Below are 23,478 nucleotides of genomic sequence, written 5' to 3'. Positions count from 1 at the left end.
GAGGGCATATATGTATACATATAGCCGATTCACTTCATTGTACAGCAGAAACTAACGCAACATTTTATAGCAACTATACCCCAATAAAAAGGAAAGGAAAAAAAAAGAAGGCTACAGTTGATGTCATTATATGTAAATGATCACTTGTATTTTTAGGATGAAGTCCCAAAAGTACAATTATTGTGCTAAAGTGTAGATGTGTTTCACATTTTGATACATATTACTAGATTGTACTACCGAACATTTAGCACAACGTACACTCCCACAAACAATATGTGCTAACGCTCACTTCCTAATACTTAGCATCATCTTTGGTGTTCTGATAGAATGCACAGACTCTGTTAGTATGTCTGTGACTCTAGACTCTGGATACCAGATCCTGCACAGTGTCATCTTCCCTGGGAATTGGAGACGAGTCACACAAATTGGCGTAAGCCTAGCAAGTCTGACCTAAGTGATCACAGCTCCAAAATGGCAACCTACAACTGTCGACGATCTAGTAGCTACTGCAACAGGAGTATGGTCTTAGATGGAGGTTTTAATATTTTTAACAAAACTGAACCTTATCTGTGGTAGACAGATAACTGTAGACACGTAATACTCAGAAACACAGTGTAAACCAGCAACAGCCCTATGGGGGCTGTTGAATATGAATGAATGAATAAAAATTTATTCATTGCTCCCAAAAAAGTCAGAAAGGCTTTCTGGGTGCTTCTTTCAAGTGCTGCCTATGGGATCCAGGCTCTTTGTATTGTATGGTTTCCACACTGGTCTCCATTGTTACTACCAAAAGAGAAGAGAAATCATGAAAGATCACACAGACAGTTCTGTCCAGTCCTAGAAGTGCTGTGCATCATTTCCATCAATTTCTGATTGGCCAGGACCTAATCACATGGTCCAATCTAAAGGAAGCTGGGAAATGGAGTGTCCCTGTGTGCACAGAAAAAAGAAATGGGATTAACAAGCATCTAACCAGCCCGTCTCTGCCACAGGTGCACAAACCAAACCTGGGAATTTTAGTTTTCTTTGTAAATTTATCAGCAATACTCCTTAAAATTTTGGAGGGAAGAGTACTTTGCCATATTTCAATGGGTTCTCAGTACCACATAATTCGGGATGCAACTGTATTATGCAACTGAATGAATTCACCAACTCATAGCTCTGAGACCTGGAAGTGATCTTGAGACTCCCTAGTTGAATTCACCTCTTCAAGCAGGTAACGTTCTCGCCAGAGACTCTCAGCCTCTTTTAATCACCGAGAATTTCTTTAATGATTTTTCTCCAAAGACCTTACATTCCGAAATAATTTGTTTACCAAACCACATTTATGGAACAATTGTATTTATTTTTCCAATGCCTTATTAATCAGAAACATAAAACTGCAAATCAAAAGTTCTGAGCAGAATATGAAGTCTTATAATGAGTTGATGTAAAGCCAGTAAGAAACAAAGAAATTGGAGTTCCAGGGAGGCTGTGTTTTATTTTAGTTATGGAGTGAGTCACATCCCCCAGATTCTGATGGGGAAGCTCTAACACCCCAGTGTGATTGTATTTGTAGATAGGCCTTTAAGGAGGTGATTAAGGTTAAATGAGGTCCTAGGTGTGGTGCCCTAATCCTATAGGACCGGTGGACTTATAAGAAGAGGAAGAGATACAGAGATGCTCTGTTCAAACGCAGAAGAAATTTTATGTTGAGACACAGCAAGACACCACTGCCTATAAAATAGGAAGAAAGGTCTCGCCAGAAACTAGCGCTGCCGGCACCTTGATCTTGGCCTTCCAGCCTCCAGAAAGAACTGTGAGGAAATAAATGTCTGTTGTTCGAATCACTCAGTGTGTGGTATTTTGTTATAATGGGGATGGCAGCCCCAGCTGACTAATACACTCGGTTAAAGGTAAAATTTCCATTGTACTTCTTGAAAATATGAAAACAGACCTCAAATGCTTGCTCTATCCTTGTCAATTTGATCAGGAACAAATGTATTATTCTCCTTTTGTAAAGAGATTTACTTATAGAGGGAAATATCATCTCAAATCTCATTTCTTCTGGATGTAACTGTATCAAAAAGCCCTAGCTAGAGGAGTTAGCTCTGCAAGCATGGACTTACCTAAGATTTGGTATTTATTTGTTTGTTGCTTGCTTGTTCTTTACTATATTGTCCCCCCTACTAGAGGTTCAGTTTCCAGCTTTAATATTCTCTTAGTCAATCTTTGTATACAATTATACATGGATATTAAATGATGTTGAAACTTTCAACCCAAGTTCTCATTTTTAGATTAGTGCAGAGAATGGGCAAAGAAATCAGGACAATTAAATGAAACATTTAGATCTGTCACCAGCAAATCATTTCGTCATCCCTCTTCCAGACAAGAATAAGTACATAGAGGTTCAGAAAAAGTTATTGAGGCAACATGCCAAGGTCATTTTTTTAAAGGTTCGAAACCCTCTATTGCAAAGAGGTGTTGGTTGTCGGTGTTTGTCACACCCCTCTCTCCCTCCTCCTCCATGTATGACTCTCATACTTGCACTTCATGGATCTGCTTCCCTGTGACCATCACAGACTTAAAGAATGTGAAGACTGTTAGGAAGCAGGATTTAGCATCCCCATTTTAATAATAAATACAAACACACATTTACCCAGTACGTTTTACGCCTGCCTGCAACAAAAACAGCTGAACAGATTGTGATGAAATTCAGAGACTGACAGTCTGACAAAAAAATCCCTTTTTGTCTAAAATCTGGCTTCCATAGGTTTTTGCAAATCTAAATATTTGATTTTGCACTGGAAAAGGAGCCAGTCTTATGTACAATTTATAAAATAAATGTGTAGATACATGTTTTAAAATCTCCAAATTTTGTCAACACATACTGTCCAACTTGAAAGACTTTTCTCCCCCATTTTTTTCCCTATGACTTGGGTGTATTTTCCTCCTGCCTTTTAAGGCTTTAACTATATTTATCTAATAAGAACTCTTTTGCAAACCAGTGTTTCAATAGTGATTTAACACTAGTTTCAGTGTCAAATTGCCCTTCCCACAGCAGGGAGTTTTAAGCCTTGCTGTATTATACTTCCAAGATTCTCAGGAGCTGGAGTTGGGAGATATAATATTTTCTTTGAAGTTTGCCTTTCACTACACACTGGGATGCAAACAAGCTTCAGTTACTCAGCAGTCAAACAATTCCATCACACAGCGACCAGGGCTAAATATTGTACCAAATTTTCTAATTATGTCTTTGTAATATTTGCTACACGAGGTTAGGTGAAGGCAGACTAGAATCAATATAAAACTCCTTGTCTAAACAGGACATCTGGGCTTTGAGATATGTTGTTTATTGCCTCAAAATTCCCCTTCAGCAAGTCATAATTACAATAAAGATACCTTAATCGACAAAAACCTTAAAGGTATTTCTGATAAACTCACATATATGTTAAAGGTACTTACTGTACCAGAGCTGCATATGACCAGACTGTATACAAATGTGAAGTTCCAGGTTAAAACAGATATATTTTATTCCCATGCGCATTATTATACTGCCTTTCTGGTTTATATATCGTAGCAATTTAGCTGCTGTAGTGCTATTTCTTTAAGGGATTTCTCAATCATTTCATATCCTGGAAGTTGGACCTTTTCCTTTCATGAGATTTCTAAAGTTTATGCATCATTCCTTTCTTTCTTATTAATAGTTCAGAGAGAGAGAGAGAGAAAAAAAAGATAAACTGCCAAGGAGGCATCTCATCCATGAGAGAGAAGTAAAGTGTTGAAGAACATTCCATGACCCAGTAGAGAGTATCATGAACTGTTCCCCACAGAAGTTGCAGGCAAATCTGAAAGGCGAGTATTGTCAGGCATGTCTCTTGAGGCATCCCACAGTTCTGAAGAGCTGAGGAACTGAGCAAAGTACTTTCTGTTTCATTATAAAAATGTAAATATGTCAGTATTGTCCTAAAAGTTAAATAAGAGTTTTGATGTACTTTAATAGTCACTAATTTACGGCAGCATCTAGACACAGTATCTAGAGAGATCCATATTTTGGAAGAAAGAAGACTTAGGGTTTCAAGAAGTTATTTAGGGTCTTCTCGATCGCTAGTGATACAGCAGGGAAAGGAGAGAGACTGACTCATAAGAACGTGCCTCTGGCAGTATTAACTTGAGGGCAGGCTTAGCTAATTAAAAAGGGTCGGCTTTGCTATAGACAACGGGAAGCATCCCTGCCTTCAACAGGCTGACGGTTTCAAAGTATGGAAACTTTGAAGAAGGGGGTTGAGGAAGAATATACACTAAAATATTAACTGGCAGTGGTGTCTAAGAACCGAGACTTTGAATAATTTTTATTTTCTTCTTTCTGCATACTTATATTTTTTGTAACACTATAAAAATGAGCAGGGGGCTTCCCTAGTGGTGCAGTGGTTAAGAATCTGCCTGCCAATGCAGGGTACATGGGTTTGATCCCTGGTCTGGGAGGATCCCACATGGGGCGGAGCAACTAAGCCCGTGTGCCACAACTACTGAGCCTGTGCTCTACAGCCTGTGAGCCACAACTACTGAAGCGCGCGCAACTAGAGCCCATGCTCCACAACAAGAGAAGCCACCACAATGAGATGCCCGTGCACCGCAACCAAGAGTAGGCCCCGTTCACCGCAACCAGAGAAAAGCCCGCGCACAGCAATGAAGACCCAATGCAGCCAAAAATAAAATAAATAAAATAAAATAAATTTATAAAAAAAGAGCAGATATGAATTGTCATCAAAAAAGCATTTAATGGAAGCAACCAAGATGTCCTTCAGTAGGTGAATGAATAAATAAACTATGATACACCCAGACAATTGAATATTATTCAGCACTAAAAACAAGTTATCAAGCCATGAAAAGACCTGAAGGAAACTTCAGTGCATATTACTAAGGGAAAGAAGCCAAAATGAAAGGCTACACACTGTATGATTCCATCCATAGGCTGTGTGGAAAAGGCAAAAGTACATAGACAGTGAAAACCAGCGCTTGCCAGGGATTGAGGGGGAGAGAGGGATGAATAAACAGAGGACAGAGGATTTTTAGGGCAATGGAACTATATGATACCCTACAGGTCCGATATTATAATGATACATGATACTATAAGAATGGATATATGTCGCTATACGTTTGTCTGAACCCATAGAATGTGGAACACCAAGAGTGAGCCCTAAAGGAAACTATGGACTTTGGGTGATTACGACGTGTCAGTGTAGGTTCATCAGTTGTAACACATGTACCACTCTGGTGGGGCATGTTGATCACGAGACAATCTGAACAGGGATGGCAACAGGGGGTTATGAGAACTCTCTGACCTTCCTTTCAATTCTGCTGAGAACCTAAAACTACTCTAAAAACAACTGTCTTTAAATGTGAAAAAAACAAATAACTAAAAGAATAAAAAATGGAGAAATATCATGTGCTTTGGAGAAATTAGTATTGTCATGTCCCGTCTCCCGAATCCAGTAACTTAACATAGACCAAAATGTCATCCTCTGTGATATTATAAAGAAGAAAGGTCAGCTAAATATGGGTAAACAGCTCATGAGGGTGAAAAGGTAAATGCTCAAAGTAGTCAACCACAGCCCATTCAATGTTTATTCAGAAAAGTTTAGGATTATAAAAATAAATATCATTCAAGCCATACTTAGAAGTATTAGGAAGATGCACAGAAAACTCACCCTCCAGATGAGGCTTCACAAATTGAGTCATAGACCTGCATTCAGTTGAACACCAAACAAGGTGCCCCTTTTTCTACAGTAATGAATATTCTTCAAACAGCAAGGGAGCAGGGCTGCTGTTTGATGCTGATGACATTGAAAATTTAGGAGAACGGAAATCCCATCATTTTTCATTTGTATGCAAATGTGTCTGTTCCAGAAATTAACCCCTGGACCCCACGTCAGTTTTCATCTCCAGGAATTTTCTCTGCCAGCACCACACGGTTTAGGCTTGTCACTATCCTGAGGTCCCCCAGACTTCCCCAGTTTAAAAACAACCACCACCCCCAAAGTCAGAATGGTGCTTTGTACGCCCTCATTATTGGAGCATAAAGAGTGGTAGCAGGAGAGGGCTGCTGTAAAGTGCGCATCTCGAATGGCCGGCCCTGCTGCCAACAGCATTGAAATGCAAACTGCAGACAACTTTGGCCAAATAGCTCTCATTGACCACTGCTCCCCGTCTTAGGTGAATCCGGAACAATAGACCAATCCTATTACCCTCTTTTGGAGCCAGATCTTCAACTGTTAAAAAGTTCTTTTGTTAATTCCCACCTTAGACAAATGTCACCATCTACATGTGAAGGGGAGAGAGGTGATTGAGGTTTTTAATTGATGTGGATTTAATTATGCTAATTTAGACAGCTGTAAAGCATTTCAGTATAGCTGCGTAATAGGGCAAGCAAATACAGGTGCCCTTCACTGTAGGGGCTTAATTTTTAACCTAGGTGGCTTTAAAAGAGAAAGGGAGCTCAAAAGCCTGGGCAATTTACGATTTATAGAGGGAGGTCCACCCACGCTCTGAAACGTTTAGAAGGCTCTACGTGCACCTAAGAGAGAGTCGAATGAAACCCTCATTCTTCATTGGAAACGCCACACTTGCCTCTAACTAGAAAAGACAATTTTAAATGATGTGTATATCAAGAGTTGATTTGAGAGAACACTAAACTAGAAGTTGGGGATTAAAAATGACCTTTATTTTCAACTCTGAAAAAAAAATCACACAATGGAAATGGTGATAAAAATTAGCAAGAATTAAAAAAAATTTTTTTTTAAAGAAAGGGCTTTTGATTTTTTGAACTTTAATGACAAGGTGAGTTGACCTCACCGTGTATCTGACCTGACTTTCATTCCATTACCAGCAATATGGAGACATGATACTAGGCGTCATCAGGGGGAAAACAGTATTCTTTTACATTGCTGTATCATTCTGTTTTGGTTTCTTGGGGATTTTACTTGGGGTGAATAATGCAGCAAAACCTATTGAAGTTGTATTGAGTCTTAAACAAGTATGACATGGGATCCTGTTCCATGGATTAGATGCTCAAGAAACACCACATGGTTAATTCACTGCTCCAAAGGTGGCCTGCTTTTAAAGGGCAATGTTGGACAGGCCGGTATATAAGAGTATGAATGAAAAGGAGGAAGAATCAAAGACATTTTATAGCACTTTTTTTGTGGCTTGCTGAGGTAGGGAGGTCTGAAAATGCTCCAGCACTTCTGTGCCCAGTCACCTCTGGGTGACAATTCCCTCAAGGCCGGAGCTGCCCCCCCAGACACGGAGTCTCTCCTCCTAGGAGGCCTATTGCATTTCTAGAGGACAAAGAGCTTATCAATGAATCATCTTCCTTTCTCCCGGGCCATTTCCTTCTCAACCTTGTCAGGCTTCTCTTCTGCACATTTTCCTTTGTCCTACACTAATCAGACATGTAATTAGCTGGCAAAGAAAAGAAGAAAGAAGCAGGGGCATCTGTCCTCTGTTCCACACAGTGGGTGGAGAGTGACCTTTTCAATCCTGCCCCAGTTTTTGGTGAAAACACACAGATTTGTGCATGAATTCTGACTCAGGTTTTTACTAACTCTTCAGATCTTGGATGAGCTATTTAATTTCTCTGACTTCTTTGTGCATGAATTCTGACTCAGGTTTTTACTAACTCTTCAGATCTTGGATGAGCTATTTAATTTCTCTGACTTCTTTGATTTATCAAATGAGATAATCATTCATGGTTCATACATTTGTTGACTCTACATATGAGCTGTGGATGAAATGTGCCTACTGTTCTTCCAGCACACAATAGGCACAAATGATACTTGTTCTGTTTCTCTCGTCATCACTCACAATGCTTCATGCTTTCTCCATCCCAGCATCCCACCCCTCACTCCTTTTCTCTTTTCTTTGACCCATAGCTTCTTTACTCATGTTCCTTGGGATATCATCATATTATTTTCTCCACTCTTGAAAATTTACTCCCTTTAATTTTGTTTTTATTTCCTTCCCTTCTGCCAATTTATTACTTACTATTTTTTCCTTTTGTTATTTCTCAGAGAGTCTCTACCATCTTCCTCTCACCTCTTCCTCCTTTTTGTGTTATAATAGAAGTGGAGAAGGGAGGAAGTTGTTAAAAATTAAAATGGGGATCTCAAAGGAGTGGAGAAAAAAATTAACATTCAAGAACTCTAGTGATAAAATTCTGATACTATTTTGCCTAAAGGAAGTCAAAATAGTGTCTGTCCAATGTAAACCTGTACAACTTATTTCTTTCTGTCTCTATGTTATAGGCATAATCTAAAATACGGAAACCAGTCATCCAAAAACACTATGGAAAAGTTGCAACTCAAATTAGTTGAGGATGTTTGTTCTTAAAATGGCATAGGCATGGCAAGAATGGTAATAATGGTAGCACTCTTTTGATTAATACTGTTTTAATAAAATTAATAATAGTAATAATGGGATTCTTGTTTCTCGCAACATGGAAACTTTTTTTTTTTTTTAGATGAATTGTCTTACATTCAATCAATCAACATTACAAAGTGTTCACGCTACGTACAACTTCATAACATCCAGGTCTGCGGGCACCTGTAAAACAGGAGGACCTCCAATCTCTATCCTTCTGCAGGTGGGCAACCCGAGGGTCCATCCACAGCGCTCACTTGCCCAGCCTCCTGCCACGTCCCAGGCTGGGGACCGCTGACTGGCAGGCTTCTGAGTCCTGAGCACAGACCTGGGCCCTTCTCAGGCCTTCCCGTGAACCACACCTGAGGCTGCTGGGGCAGGGGGCGCTTGCCGAGGTGTGGTCATGTGTGGGTCAGCACCACGGGAGACAGCTGGTCCAGGGGCTCAGAGACCATGTTCGGGCGAGTAGGCCCCATTCCCTGAGACCCGAAGGATACAGAGCTGAGGTGACAGAATGAGAAGCAGCCCAGGGCATGCAGGACGTGACACTAGTTGCTGAGAGGGACAGAACGGGGACAGAGGCTGAAGACCATCGGGCAGCTGAGGAAGCCGGAGACACAGGTACAGTGGGGCACACGGAGGAAGCTGTACCCACACACGTCCTCTCCTGCAGGCAGGTCTGGTGTTGGGGGTCTCATCCTCTGCCCGTCCTTCCCCCCCCGGACCTGGGTGTGGCAGAGCAGAACACACAGGGCTGGTCCACGAAGGTGAACACAAGCACAAACATCCCTGTGGCAGCCTTGGGGCTCAGGGGTTGGGAGGAGATGGGAGCTGCAGGACCTCATCACTCATGACTGACCTCACAGCAACGGTGGGAGATACTGGTTTAGGTAAGCAACAAGGACATTTGTTTCTGCTTGTTACAGAGGAAGGAAGAAAAGTCAGCAAATATTAAACTCCCCAAAATGTGCCTTATGCAAGAGTAGAGTGTGCATTTGTGTTATCTGAAAATCTCAAGAATCTAATGTACAAAAAATGGAAATGAACCTGACAAAAGGAAACCCCAAACCTGTGTTTAAGGACTGCTGACACTGCCTGGGGTACCCAAGAATCCTACAGCTGAAGAAAAGCTCACAATACAGGAGTGATGAGCCACACAAGAAAACAATTTTCTGTAAGAGAGAGTCAGAAGACACAACAAACATAAAGATTAGTATGCTTAATACCTTAATCTAATAATCTGAAAGACAATACAAAATAAAGATACTTAAAATGATAAAAAAGATTTAAAAAAGGAATAACTATAAAAAGAACAGAACATAATGAAAAAAGGAAAGGCAAATTTGAAAAATAAACAAATTAAGCATGCAGAAATGAGAAATTTGTTCATTAAAATGAAAATCCTCAATGGATGAGCTAATCAGTAGCTAAAGAGCTCATGCCTGAACTAGAAAACATAGCTAAGAAAATTATCTCCAATTAGTACAGAGAAAAGGAGACCCAATGCAAATTTTTTTAATGCTAAAAGACATGAAGGAAAGAATGAGATGGTCAAACATATATCTAAAAGGAGTCACAGAGGAATGAAATAAATGAAAATAAATCCATACCTGGACACATCATAGTTAAAATAAATAATAATAAAGTTAAAAAGACATGCATATTAAAGGCAACTAGAAAGAAAACTCAGATTACCTAAAGAAGAGCAATTAGGCTAAAGCAGAGATTTCATCAACAAAAATAGAGTCAGCAGCAAATGGAATAATATCTTCAAAGTGCTATGGGAAAAAACAACTGTTGACTTAGAATTTTATACCCACATCAATTATAATTAAAGATTAAGGATGTGATCAAAGAGTAAGGATTTTTTTTAAAAATAAAAACTGATAGAGTTTACTATCCTCAGATTTCTTACTGAAAGAACCACCAAAGGATGTACGTCTGTAAAAAGAACATTGACTTAGAATAAAGGAGAGGTACAAAAGGTGGTGCTCAAAGAAACTGGTAAATACATGTGTAAGTCTAAGTAAATATTGAGGTAAAATACAGTGACTTAGTTTAGGGGATAAAAACAAAGGGGAAGTAAAATAATATATTGATGGTAGAAGAGTGTAGTGTTTGGAAATTAAAACAGATAGGTCAAGTGTGCTTGTTAAAAACTTGTGAGCACCACTGAAGAAGCAGAATATATAACTCCCATTGAATAACAACAAAAAAGAAAAAGCAATTAATCTAAATAAGAATAGGAAAAAAATGACAAAATGAAAACCGGTAAATAGAAATCATAAACACAATTCAAGTAAATGTCTCTCTTTATGTATATATACACATTCTCTTGGTTCAGTTTCTCTGGAGAACCCTAACAGAGCAGGATTGAAGGCTCATAAAGATAGTGACCTCTGGTAAGAAAATGCATTGCGTTCAATGTAATGAGAGACAATAAGAATTGAAACTAACTAGTTGATCTGAGACATGAGTGGCAACACTAAGAATACCTTAATAAATAAACATGAGATGGCTTAGAGTTGGCACATGAAATATCAGTCAATCATAAGAAAAACTCCCTTATATCTAAAGCTAGCATTTCCAGTGAAAAAGAAAACAAGTAGAATGGCTTAGTATAATTTTAGCTAGAGAAAGGGATGAGAAACTTATTTTTATTCAGCATCTACTAGATGTCAGGCAATTTATGTACATAAAATGATCACTTAATTATCAATGAACTTCACAATATTTAATTATCACAATATAATTCATCACATCTAATTATCACAGTATCCTGCCAAGTCAGACCCTGAGCTTTAAGGAAATCAAGTCACTTGTTGATGGTTACTTGGAAAGCAACTAATTGTTGGGGCTGGTAAGTCTGAAATCTGCAGGGCAGGTGGCAGGCTGGAGACCCAGGAAGAATTAACACTGAATCTTGAGTCGGAAGGCAGTCTGGAGGTAAAATTCCTTCTTTCTAGGAGGACCTCAGTATTTCCTCTTAAGGATTTCAGCTGATTGGATGAGGACCAATCACATTATGGAGAGTAATCTGCTTTACTCAAAGTCTACTAATTTAAATATTCATCACATCTAAAAAATATCTTCACAGGAACATCTAACCTGATGTTTGACCAACTCTTGGTTCCCCAGCCTAGCCAAGCAGACACATACAATTAACCATCACACCAGGCCACGGCAATTAAATGAGATCAGCCCTGTACCTTAAGGCTCCTGTTCTCCTGTCAGGGCCAGGGTCCCTGAGGTGGCTCGGAGACAGAGCTCCTCACCACGGGCATGACCACATGCCAGCTGATCTGCAAGCCAGTCCCAGACGCATGTGAATGTGAGGCATCAGGGAAGGCCAGTGAGGAGACAGGTTCAGAGGCCTCCATTCAGGCATCCATTCAGGAAGAAGGCAGTGAGCTGAGACCACAGAGCAAAGGAAGCTGTGATTAGTCAGAAGTCTAAGGGAGAAATGAGGCTGGGGTGAGACTGTGTGTGTGAGAAGCAGCAAGAGAAGTACAATCAGGGCCAGAGAATGTCACAAGGATGGCAACACTCCACAGTAAAAACACTGGCTACTAAAGAAACAAAAGATAGGGGCTTCCCTGGTGGCGCAGTGGTTGAGAGTCTGCCTGCCGATGCAGGTGACACGGGTTTGTGCCCCGGTCCGGGAAGATCCCACATGCCGCGGAGCGGCTGGGCCCGTGAGCCATGGCCGCTGAGCCTGCGCGTCTGGAGCCTGTGCTCCGCGACGGGAGAGGCCACAACAGTGAGAGGCCCGCGTACCGCAAAAAAAAAAAAAAAAAAGAAACAAAAGATAACTGGATCTCTAGAGATACACTCACGATATTTCGCTTCTCAACTGAGTCTTAAATGTACAGTTGTGGTTATCCTTGAACGATTCTCCAAAACTCCGAGACTTATGACTGTAAGGCTACCATTCTTCCATGTTGTCATGTGTTGTCTTAGTCTGTTTGGAAGGCTATAACATAATACCATAGACGGGGTAACTTATAAATAATAGAAATTTATTTCTCACCGTTCCGGAGGTTGGATGTCCAAGATCAGGGTGCCATGATGGGCAGGTTCTGGTGAAGGCTTGTTTCCCGGTTCCAGCTGAGTCCTCACCTATGGAAGGGGATAGGGAGCTCTCTGGGGTCTCTCTCATGTGGACACTAATTCCATTCATGAGTGCTCCACTTTTATAACCAAAGGCCCTCCCTCCTTACACCATTACTTGGGGCGTTAGGATTTCAACATATGCTTTGGCGAGGGGGTGGGGAGGGGATGGGGGATGGGGGAGAGCATAAAGCAAACATTCAGATCATAGCATATGTCTTTATATGGGGCCAATGAGCCAGATTTTCTGGCTGCAGAGCTTGGCTTGCCCCTCCCCCCCACACCTACTAATCTGGGACAACTATTTTGACAATTTAAGCCCCAGTTTTCATATCTGTAAAATGAAAATAATATCACCTACATTAAGGTTGCAGTGAAAATTAAATAAGATAATCAATACATCTAAAGCAATTAACATTTTGCTTGGCCAATAGTAAGTGTTTAATGTTAGCTGTTATCAGTTCTATCCATCTCCTCCTTCAGAACCATGTTGAAAAGTTAACCTCTGGCCACTCACTACAAATGCCTCTTGTTTTTGCATGTGTTTATGATGGGTTTTTAAGTTATATATATGTGAGTATATTTCTATTTCATTAGTGTTTGTGGAGCACCCATTAAATTTAAGAACATATAATGCCTTTCAAACTTCCCATAATGTCTCACAATTCCTAGTGACTTTTATTAAATTTAACAAGCGTTTATTGAGAACATACTATGTTCAGGGTCCCACACCAGGTGCTATTCACTACAGTGGACGAAACGAATGTATTTATCATTAAGAAAGCTTTTCATAAAGTTTTTATATAAAGTCTCAGCACCGAAGTGAGAATGTAATAATATGAATCTGGAGGCCATACAACTGGGTGTCTATCCGGGAGGGACACAGACTGCAAAGACAAGCTCAAGGTTCAGCGAGTCATATTCAGTTTTCAACGTTTACGAAATGACTGCTCTGTGCAAGCAGGACAATCCTTAGCTTCAAAGGTGTTAGAAGATGACTTACCTTAAAGATGTGTGCTTTGCTTATTTGCTTTTGTTTGGGGAGGTGATCTATGATTGTAAATTTTTATTAAATCCTAGCAGCATTCTTGACACTAAACAAACACAGTGAGTTGCTAATCACAGCACGGGTCATTTATTTTCTGTTCTGGGTCACTTCTTTTCTCTATTGAAGGAAAAGAACATGACAGCTCTCTGTTAATAATGCCAAACTCAAAAATCCATTTTCTTTTTAAAATCTGAGTATCATGTTCCTTTAACCACACCTCCTTTTTAAACCTGGTATTCACTTCTGTCCATATTTTTCAAGATTCTACTTAGTAAATAAGACATGCTACTAGAAGGAATCGAGAGTAAAAGGAAGCCTGAGCCACCATCACTAGTTTCTATGAGCAGGAGGTAGATTATGCTTTCAGAGTGGCTATGTACATTCTCCCTTGGCTCTCCTTCCCCACAGAACCCGAAGAGCAAAACAATACATCTCCCCATGAATATATTATCAGCACTAACTTGACAGTCTCGCTGTTGACAATATTGGTTGTACTTCACTTCACTTTCCTCCTGTGGTCGAAAACCAGATCCAGCCCCCTGGGCCCTTCCTGGGGCTGTACAGCAGCTGAAGGGCCAACTGCCAATGGGTCTGGAACAGGCTTTCCAGCCTCGGCACCTGACTTCCTGGCTGCCTCCATTTCAGGTCTCATTGGTTGATGCGGCAGCTGTGATTCTGACAATGAGCTTGGTGTTGGGTCAAGTTTTTGTTTGGCTGACTTATTCCCACAGATGCCATTTTCCTTGACTCACCCTTGACTACTGAGAATGCTCTTTATTACCTTTTAAAATCATGTGATATCCATAAGCAAAAATTGGGATTAACATTTTTGAAAGCATTACCCATGACTGATTTTTTTTTCAATGCTGAAATGCAAGATGTAAAGCTAGAGCCAGCCCAATCCTGCGTTTAGCACAGTGGTGTATCAAGTATCATTTGTAACTTCAGAATAAAATGCCCAGATTTTTTTTCCTGATCTTAGGAACCTGGATGCAATGTCCATGCATGGAAGCAGTTTACAAATGCAAAAGTAGGAAGCGTTTTTATGTATTAGAAACATTGTGACAATCCTCCTTTAAAAGAATAAATAATTGTGTTCTAATATAAAGAATGTGAAATAAAAATATGTATAACTCTATTGATAAAACAGGACTTTTATTCAATAGTTATAAGACAAGTCACTTGCAAAACTTGCTTACACAAGGAAAAAGGTCTTGGTGGTACAGCTTTCTTCACCATAGAACACCATCCTCCCCCAAGACAGACTGCAATAATTAATGTCCGTAGTATGAAAATTCTATGTGATATAATTTATTTATGCTTTGTTTAAAAAAGGCCAAATTGAATGCCAGCACTTGAGATCTTGAAATGATGCTGCATATGTTGACACAATAATTTATTAATTTTATTGATTCTCCTACTTATATGTTGATATTTTAAAGAACTGTATTGTTTTTATTATACAAAGTTATAAGATATCTAAATATTAAAGAAATATATAAAGTAGAAAATAAAAGTCTAACCACAGACATTTTAATATAAACAGCCTGGTGAATAGTCCTTCAAACTTTTCTCTCCATATTCTAATGTATACAGACATAATTTTTACCAAACTGTATCTAATATTTCTTAGACTTTTTTTCATTTCATGATCTCTAAAACTATCTCATTCTTTGAATACACACATATTAGTGGGTTATATGAGTGTTCTATAAAATATACAAATATTAGTGGGTTAAGTTTATGGCTTTGCAGCCAAATGTCTTGGTTGAGTTTGAATCCTAGCTTCACTGTTAGTAATTCTCTGACTTTGACAAGTTGCTTATTTTCTCTGTAATCCACTTTCTCAACTTGTAAGGTGTGATATTAACAATACCTCCGTGAAATGGTTGTCACCCAGGATGAGGAGTTACTGCCTGGCACTGGTAGGCATGCAACCACGACAGTGCTGCTACCATGGATGTGCAGTATCTTATTAGCAACCTCATGTTGGTGGACATTTAGCGTGATTACAATTTTTACTCTCATACATCACACACTAGTGGACTTCTAAGTATAAAGTTGTGAGTATTTCTACAGGCTGTATTTTGGAAGTACAGTTTTCTAATCAAAGGTGATACGCGTCTTTTTTTTTTTTTTTCTTTTTCTTTTTTGCTGTACGCGGGCCTCTCACTGCTGTGGTCTCTCCCGTTGCGGAGCACAGGCTCCGGACGCTCAGGCTCGCGGCCATGGCTCACGGGCCCCCAGCCGCTCCGCGGCATGTGGGATCTTCCCGGACCAGGGCACGAACCCGCGTCCGCTGCATCGGCAGGCGGACTCTCAACCACTGCGCCACCAGGGAAGCCCACATCTTTTAAATGATAGATATGGCAGAGTAATCACCCCCCAAATTCTAACTACTCACACTGTGAGTAAAAGTGAATGAGAATAAATTTGGGATCATGAGAAATATTTTATTAAGTCTCTTATCTATGCAATAAAAATGCATAGTTTTTTTTTTTTTTTTTTACAAAGAAGCAGGGGATTACTGTAACACAACATAAGTAACACTTATATTATTCATAAATATCAGAAATCTTTTTTTCCATATTTCCCATGATTCTCACAGTTCTGCAAGTCTTTGAGCCCCTCTTTGTCCAGAGAAAGAATTCATAGCATCTTGTCTTCCTATAATCAGTTATTATTAACTGCAGAACATAATAGTCCATCAGGCAGCTACTCATAAATATCTACCAATCAGATGTGTAACAAGTGCTTATCAAAATTAATAAGTCGAGAAATGGAACAATTATGTCATATTCTACAGGTGTGGTAACAGTGTTTCTGAAACCCAGACTGAACATAGCCTGACCACTCTACCACATATTCAGAACTGAGATGGTTCCAGGCTACTTTTCTGTAGTTACACCAGAGCACAAAGAGGACAAAAAAACATACTGATAGCAAGTGCCTCTAATGTCTGGTAATAGATGGTACATGTGTGGTGTGAGAGAGTATGCCCTCAAGCAGTGAGCACTGAATGGCAAATCTTTTACAGCTTCTGGAAATACTTATACATTTCTTTCTAGTTCTTTGGCATATAGCTAATTTGAGGCTTTGTCAGGGATCATAACATCTGATGCAATGACAGTAATATCCATCTCTATCAAGACAGAGTCCAAAAATTGTTTTTGAATAATAAAGAGGTTTGACACCGCATTAATAGAAGGGTAAAGATAAATATTTACACAGGAGAAGTGGTCCATCCATAGGCAAATCCGTTCTCACACACAGCTGCAAATATTGTGTTCTTTACAAAGTTGTATTTGCCTTCTGCGTCCTGTGTTGTTTACATGCCCTAAAACCTCTGCACAATGGAGTTTTAAGATAAAATACATAAAAGTATTTAAATATTATCATTGAGAATTTTATTTCACCCTTTCTAAAAATAGGTTAATATGTGGCATTGATATTTTTCAACCTCAAATGCAAATTTTTTCAAAAAGTGGGAATTTAGAGCCAAATAAAAAATTAATGCATTTATATTTTAAAAAGAGTTATCCAAGAACAATATTTGCGTTATATAGTTTTATATTTAACCTGTTTTAAACATAATTTTCTAACTTATCTTCATTTTATTTTATTTTTTACCTTATCTTAATTCTAAACTACAATTTTTCTATAAGAATAGAAGCCTAATTCTTTGGAAATAGGGTTCAGTTGGCATAATTGGTATTATAGAGTTTTAAAATATATTATAGAATATTCTGGCACTAGACACTAAATTGAAATTTTAAAGAAAATGTTGGAAATAGCTGTAAGGGGGAAAAAAGTAGCCTTTTAAATCTAATTTGTTATGCACCGCAGTAGGGTAATGGATGCAATGAAAGTTCTTTTATTGAGTTCCCATGTCCAAAAGGTATTTAGGTAGCAAAGGATGTTAAGCAGACCCCCTGCAATCCGCCTTTAACTGAAGATAGCAGGAAATAAGGTATATAGGTCTGTGTCCTCCTGGTTTTTATTTCCTCGGGAGTGCAACTCATGCAAAGGACACCTTAGACCGCTTAGCCGATCACAAAGGGTGCATAGACCCCCTCGCCAGCTGCCTGAATAGCGTGATCTGAAGGGTGGCTGAAACCATACTGGGAGTTCAGTCCTTCAGGTGGGTCTTTTCAAATTCCAATAGTGAGAAGTTCCTGGAGAATTGGTAAGGATTTCACTAGTCCCCAGCAGGTTTGAGATCAAAAGCTTTGGTTAAATAGAAGCCTGTTGGGAAATCTTAAAACCCCTTTGTGATGTAACTTTAAAAAGTTAATACAAAGAACCCTTAGACTGCAGCCGTAACAGCACGAACAAAGAGTATATCAAAACCGATTCCATTAAGGGAAAGCGGACATACAAATTCACTTAATTTAAAGAGCAATCCAGTTATAGATTTAGACCATATAAATTCTATATAATAGGACTTAGACCATACCATCGAGCCCATTTAGAAGATGTGCTCATTTCTTGTTACATATGCCAGACTTCATTCTTGGTCATTGAGATATGTTTTTTAAACAACTTATATATTCATTTGCTGAAAGGAGAAAGAGTGGTGTGCATTTAAACTCATTCCTCAAGAAGATACTTTTAAAACAAATTAAAATTAAACTTGATGGGGATCCGTCAGTCAGTTGGTTATCTCTTTTTCATGGTGTCAAACTGCTAATTGGCCATCCTCCTTAAAATAATAAACCTTCAATTGATATTGATTAGTAGATCATTAATGAATGCATTAATTCTAATGTAATTTTTATCATTAATACCAATCCATTTTTTGGCAAGTCACACACTTTTTTTTTTTTTTTTTTTTTTTGCGGTACGCGGGCCTCCCACTGCTGTGGCCTCTCCCGTTGTGGAGCACAGGCTCCGGACACGCAGGCCCAGTGGCCATGGCTCACGGGCCCAGCCGCTCCGCGGCATGTGGGATCCTCCCAGACCGGGGCACGAACCCGTGTCCCCTGTCACAACAGTGAGAGGCCCGCGTACCGCAAAAAAAAAAAAAAAAAAAAAGGGAGCAGGAATAAAGAAATTATACTAGGCCAAAAAGTGGGTTGTTATTGCAAGGTTACTTTCCTTTAGGGGATGGCAGGGAGCTACCAGGCAGATTATGTAACTAATAATCTGGAGATTATTAGTTATTATTAGCTAATCTGGAGATTCCTGGCTTAAGATTCCATTTCTGGGAGAGCCAAAACTGTAATTAAGTCTCAGTTTGGTGATGTGGGGCTTAGCATAAGTTATCCCATTTGGGGCCTGTTGTCTTGTTTTTAACACCTAAGTCGCACATAGCGGGATTCATCCCAAAGAAATCTTTTTCAAGTGTGGTCACTATTGACCATGAATATCCTAAAATTCTCATAGTGATAGATGGGGAAACTGATCCTTCTACCATATTCAGTTTTTTTCTTCTCTTCTTCACTCATGTCTTCTTTTACTTCTCTTCCTCGTCTGTTCTTCTACCTGTATGTCATCTGATTAATGATAGGAAAATGAAGAAAGTGGCAGATTAAGTCAATCTCTGTGGGTAAAGCATAAAAATCTTTGGGGCAAGTACTCCTTGAATGAAACACCCCAATGAGTTTTCCTCCCAGCTACCTGAAGTCCCTTAAAAAAACTCAACAAAGATCTCAACTGAACTGACTAGCTCTACTGGAAGCAAACAGACAATACGTTTTTGAGGGTTCTGCATCCTTACAGGGTCTCCACTGAAACAGCTGAGCCAGAAGCCCACCCTTCCCAGGTCAGATTCTGGTCTGCTTTAAGCTGTTTAACGAGCTCCTATTCGTGTGTGTCCTGATGGAATGTTCACTGAGGTAGGCGCTCTACCGAACAATTAGCCCTTTGTGATAGATAAAAAACTTCAAATCAGTAATGAAAGGAGGGCATGGTTACTAAATCTCTGATTCCCAAATATGCTTATGTGAGTGTATTTACATATATATTCTATATGGATTACATATGTGTTCAAACAAATATAGCTAATCTCTGAGGTGTTATTAGAATATAAACATTCTGCTTGAACACTGGCTCCGTGCTCAGGGGGAACTATGTGAACTAGCTTATCTTGATACCCTGGATACTTTCAAAGACACCCTAAGACCTTGAAGTTATTGCTTACTTGTGGAGTGCTTTAAATTTTTAAATCCATTCCAACGTGCCACTGCATATTCTTGTATTGGAACTCTAGTCTTGAATTCCAAAACATTCAAAACCCACTACTCTAGCAAATGAATAACTTGAACATAAAGGTATTCTTTCAACACTTGGCACACCATCATCAAGATTCTGGAAACTGAAGAGATTATTTTAAAAGTGTATGTTATAGAATCAGTCTCCAGACATTTATACTTTTGTAGTGGAAGAAATACCCACAGAGATGATGCACAAATTCATGAATTGTTCCATAATTTTAAATTGATGACTCCCTTCTCCACCCCACCTTATCTTACATCTGCTCTAACGGAGCATTTACACACTTTATTTCACATGAAATTTCACGTGTCTTTTTCATTAGAGTCAGAGACTCTTGTTTATTGTTGTTAATTCAGTGACTATCACAGGACACATGATAGGTGCTTAATAAATGTTAGCTGAGCTAATGAATGAAAACTAGATGAGCACCTGGAGGACAAGAAGAAAGAGATGATTATGGGTTGATTTTTTTTTTCAGTGGCCAAAACAGAAAAAGCAAAAATTAATGTCTAGAATTTTTTCAAAGTGAAAATAGCTATCTTTTCTGACTTATAAATAATACATGCTCACTGGAAAATATTCAAATATCTCATTATAGGGCTTCCCTGGTGGCACAGTGGTTGAGAGTCCGCCTGCTGATGCAGGGGACACGGGTTCGTGCCCTGGTCCGCGAAGATCCCACATGCCGCGGAGCAGCTGGGCCCGTGAGCCATGGCCGCTGAGCCTGCGCTCTGCAACGGGAGAGGCCACAACAGTGAGAGGCCCGCGTACAGCAAAAAAAAAAAAAAAAATTAACAGTATATTTCTGATGCCTTTCCATGACACAAGTGTTCCCCTTTAACTGGCTATGGTAGCCTCCATTTTGTATATATCATCGTGTGTTTCATCCTATTGACAAGTATTTAGGTTGCAGTCAATTCTTATTCTTATAAACAGTGCTTCAATAAACTTCTTTTAACATCTTTGCAAGTTCAGATTTATTTTCTTGGCATAAATTCCTAGACGTGAAATGGACTTAAAATGTTAAAGCATGTTGTTAAATTATTCTAGAAAAAAAGGTCATGCCAATTTATACTCCCACCAACTGTGTATAAGCCATTTTCTCTATCACCTTGCCTGGATGTAATTCATTTAGAAATCCTTGTTAACCTAATAAGGAAAGAAGCCTTACTGGTGGTGGTTGTTATTGTTTTTCCATTGTTGTTTTAAGTCCTAGACTATTTAGGGACCTTTTAAAATCAATCAATTCTTGATAAATCACACATGTCCCACCCATGAAACATGTTCAGTACTAAATTAACTCCCCTATTCTACTCAGCTGGGTTTTCTTCTCTTTGTACCAGCACTAGGTATGAATCAAAGAAACAAGAAGATCTTAATATTAGGTTGAACATACCTAGGAGAGATCTAATATGTATGTATAAATCGATGAAATCTCAAAATAAAATGTGTTTGATTATTGACTAAATAGTTTCATCATGGTTCCCCTCTATTAATGTGGATAACTGAGTAAATGATAACATAATTCACAAATTATATAACCCTGTTGCCGGAACAAGTCTTCAGATCATATCAGCTACTGCTAATAAGACCACCTACCTCTAAGTTTTATGAAGTCTCTAACGGGATTGTTAGCAATTCTACCATGAAGTCTAGAACTCAAGAAGCTGCTGACATGATATAGTGGTGTGAAAAAATCTGTGAAACCAGAGAGATGTGTCTAAGAATACAGCACTCACGACATGAATAAAAACCATTTTATATTTCTCTAGTCCCAGTAAGTGTATGTGCCAAATCTTGCCTTGGAAAAAGAAATAGCACCTTTATACTTCAAAGCTTACAATCCTATCCCAAAGAGTAAACACTGGTCAATATTTCTTGCCCATGAATAATGGAAAGGTATTTGCAGGAAGGTCTTAGAGACTTCACGTGTTTCTTTGCAGGCTGGGTCAGCTCTTCCGCATAGCTTGCCGATGAGTATGAAGTCTATGTTTTGAAGGCATCAGTGTGAAGGATTGTAGTCCCACTGCACTATTTTACTACTCACCACAGTGAGCTACCAAATATGTTCACTAAGACATGGTAGTTGTGTTGTCTATTGCTATACAACAAACAAACCCAAAATTTAGTGACTTAAAACCACACACATTTACTATCTCACAGTTTCTGTGGGTTTAGAACCCAGGCACAGCCTAGCAGGGTCCCCTTCTTCAGGGCCTCTCAGGAGGCTATTATCTAAGTCAGCTGGTACCACAGTCACATTAGCTGAGGCAGGATCTGCTTCCGAGCTCACATTAGTAGTTGTGATTCAGTTTTTCCTAGTCTATCGGAATGAGAGTCTCAGTTTCTCGCTGGCCATTGGCCAGACGCTGCTCTCGTTTCCTGGCCACATGGGGCTCTCCAACATGGAAACTTGGTTCCTCAAAGCCAGCCAGAGACAGACCCTGCTAGCAAGACAGAAGTCATGGTCTTTTATAACCTAATCATGAAAGAGACATCCAATAACTTTGTCCACACTCTGTTCATTAAAAGCAAGTCACTAGGTTCAAGGAGAGGTGATTACACAAGTTAGTGAATACTAGGAGTCAGGGATCATTGGGGACCACCGTAGGAGGCTGCCTACCACAGCAGGTGGTTCCTCAGTTGATAACAGGAATAGAGGACACTGGGGAAAACTGGAAAGGGGAAGGCCTGGAGACACGGTGGGAGAGGAATTTCCCGGGAAAAGGCTCACAACACTCCAGTGACACATACACTGTCAACAAACACAGTTGAATCTGGGGGGGGGTTAACCACCTTGGGAAAGTGTGTTAAGTCTCAGGTCAAATCAGTATGTACCATGTCAAACCAGTATCTTCTCAAATTATGTATTATTGGGGAAAATTGAAATAATAGTATAACTGGGTGACAATGGCAAATTAGTGGATAACACAGAAACACCAAGAGGGAAAATATTCCATACCTAAGGTAAAAAAATGATTGTAATTCTTCTTCCCTCAAAACGTATCTAACAATTAACATTGACAAAGTGAAATTAATGACATTCAAAGGACTCTTAATCTGTATTTATTCTGTCTAAACATGTATACCCGCCATTTATTTGTCATTTGTCGAGCTTAAATTTTGAGTTTGTCTTGTCAAGACCATAGACCTCGTGATAATTTCATGTTTGCCTTTACTTTGCACCCACCATTCACTTTGATAGGATAGTTGGCTCAAAGTAAGGGTATGTTGGGGACCATAAAACAAAATAGAGAAAATAGAGCTTACTGATTTATACGGGGGAGGGGAGCTCATACTCACACTAGGATTTTTTTTTTTAGCATGGCTGTTCTAGTAAGTTGAGCTAATCGGCTGAGTGTTTGCATGGGTGGGTTTATATACATGTTTCTGTGATAACAAAAATGAACAGAGATATAGCAGATAAATTGCCTTAACAGGTTTTGCTTGGTTTTAGAGCAAAAACTTACTAATTAATGCAAGTGTTGCAATCATTTTTATAACATTCCCCAAAGATGGCACTTTAAGGCTTATGCCATATGCTGATTGACAGAGGCCATAATTCCACACAATGAGACTGTATCATATTGTTTGAAGTGAGGTGATATTCATCTCTTGAAACTGATCAAACATATCATTGCATCAAACAGTATTACAATATAATCACGCTGTATGTGGAGACTGCCAAGGCTGATCACCATGTT

General features: G+C 39.3%; 1 protein-coding gene across 6 annotated transcripts in view; it reads right to left on the bottom strand.

The window, feature by feature from the left end:
- The window catches only part of GTDC1 (glycosyltransferase like domain containing 1), a 437,175-nt gene that overhangs the window by 8,442 nt on the left and 405,255 nt on the right, over window positions 1-23,478 (bottom strand). For 5 of the 6 annotated variants that reach the window (XM_060016855.1, XM_060016852.1, XM_060016853.1 and 2 more), the window contains one exon: window positions 12,431-12,519. In XM_060016855.1, the coding sequence (XP_059872838.1) occupies window positions 12,431-12,519 (89 nt within the window). Of the gene's footprint in view, window positions 1-12,430; window positions 12,520-13,513; window positions 13,676-23,478 lie in introns of those variants that run through there. The other variant, XR_009520175.1, reaches the window with a different exon arrangement.

This window comes from Delphinus delphis, chromosome 7 (assembly GCF_949987515.2).
Source record: "Delphinus delphis chromosome 7, mDelDel1.2, whole genome shotgun sequence".
Classification (NCBI taxonomy): domain Eukaryota; kingdom Metazoa; phylum Chordata; class Mammalia; order Artiodactyla; family Delphinidae; genus Delphinus; species Delphinus delphis.
Note: the sequence above shows the minus strand (reverse complement) of the source record. Positions and strands in the feature narration are given on the sequence as shown.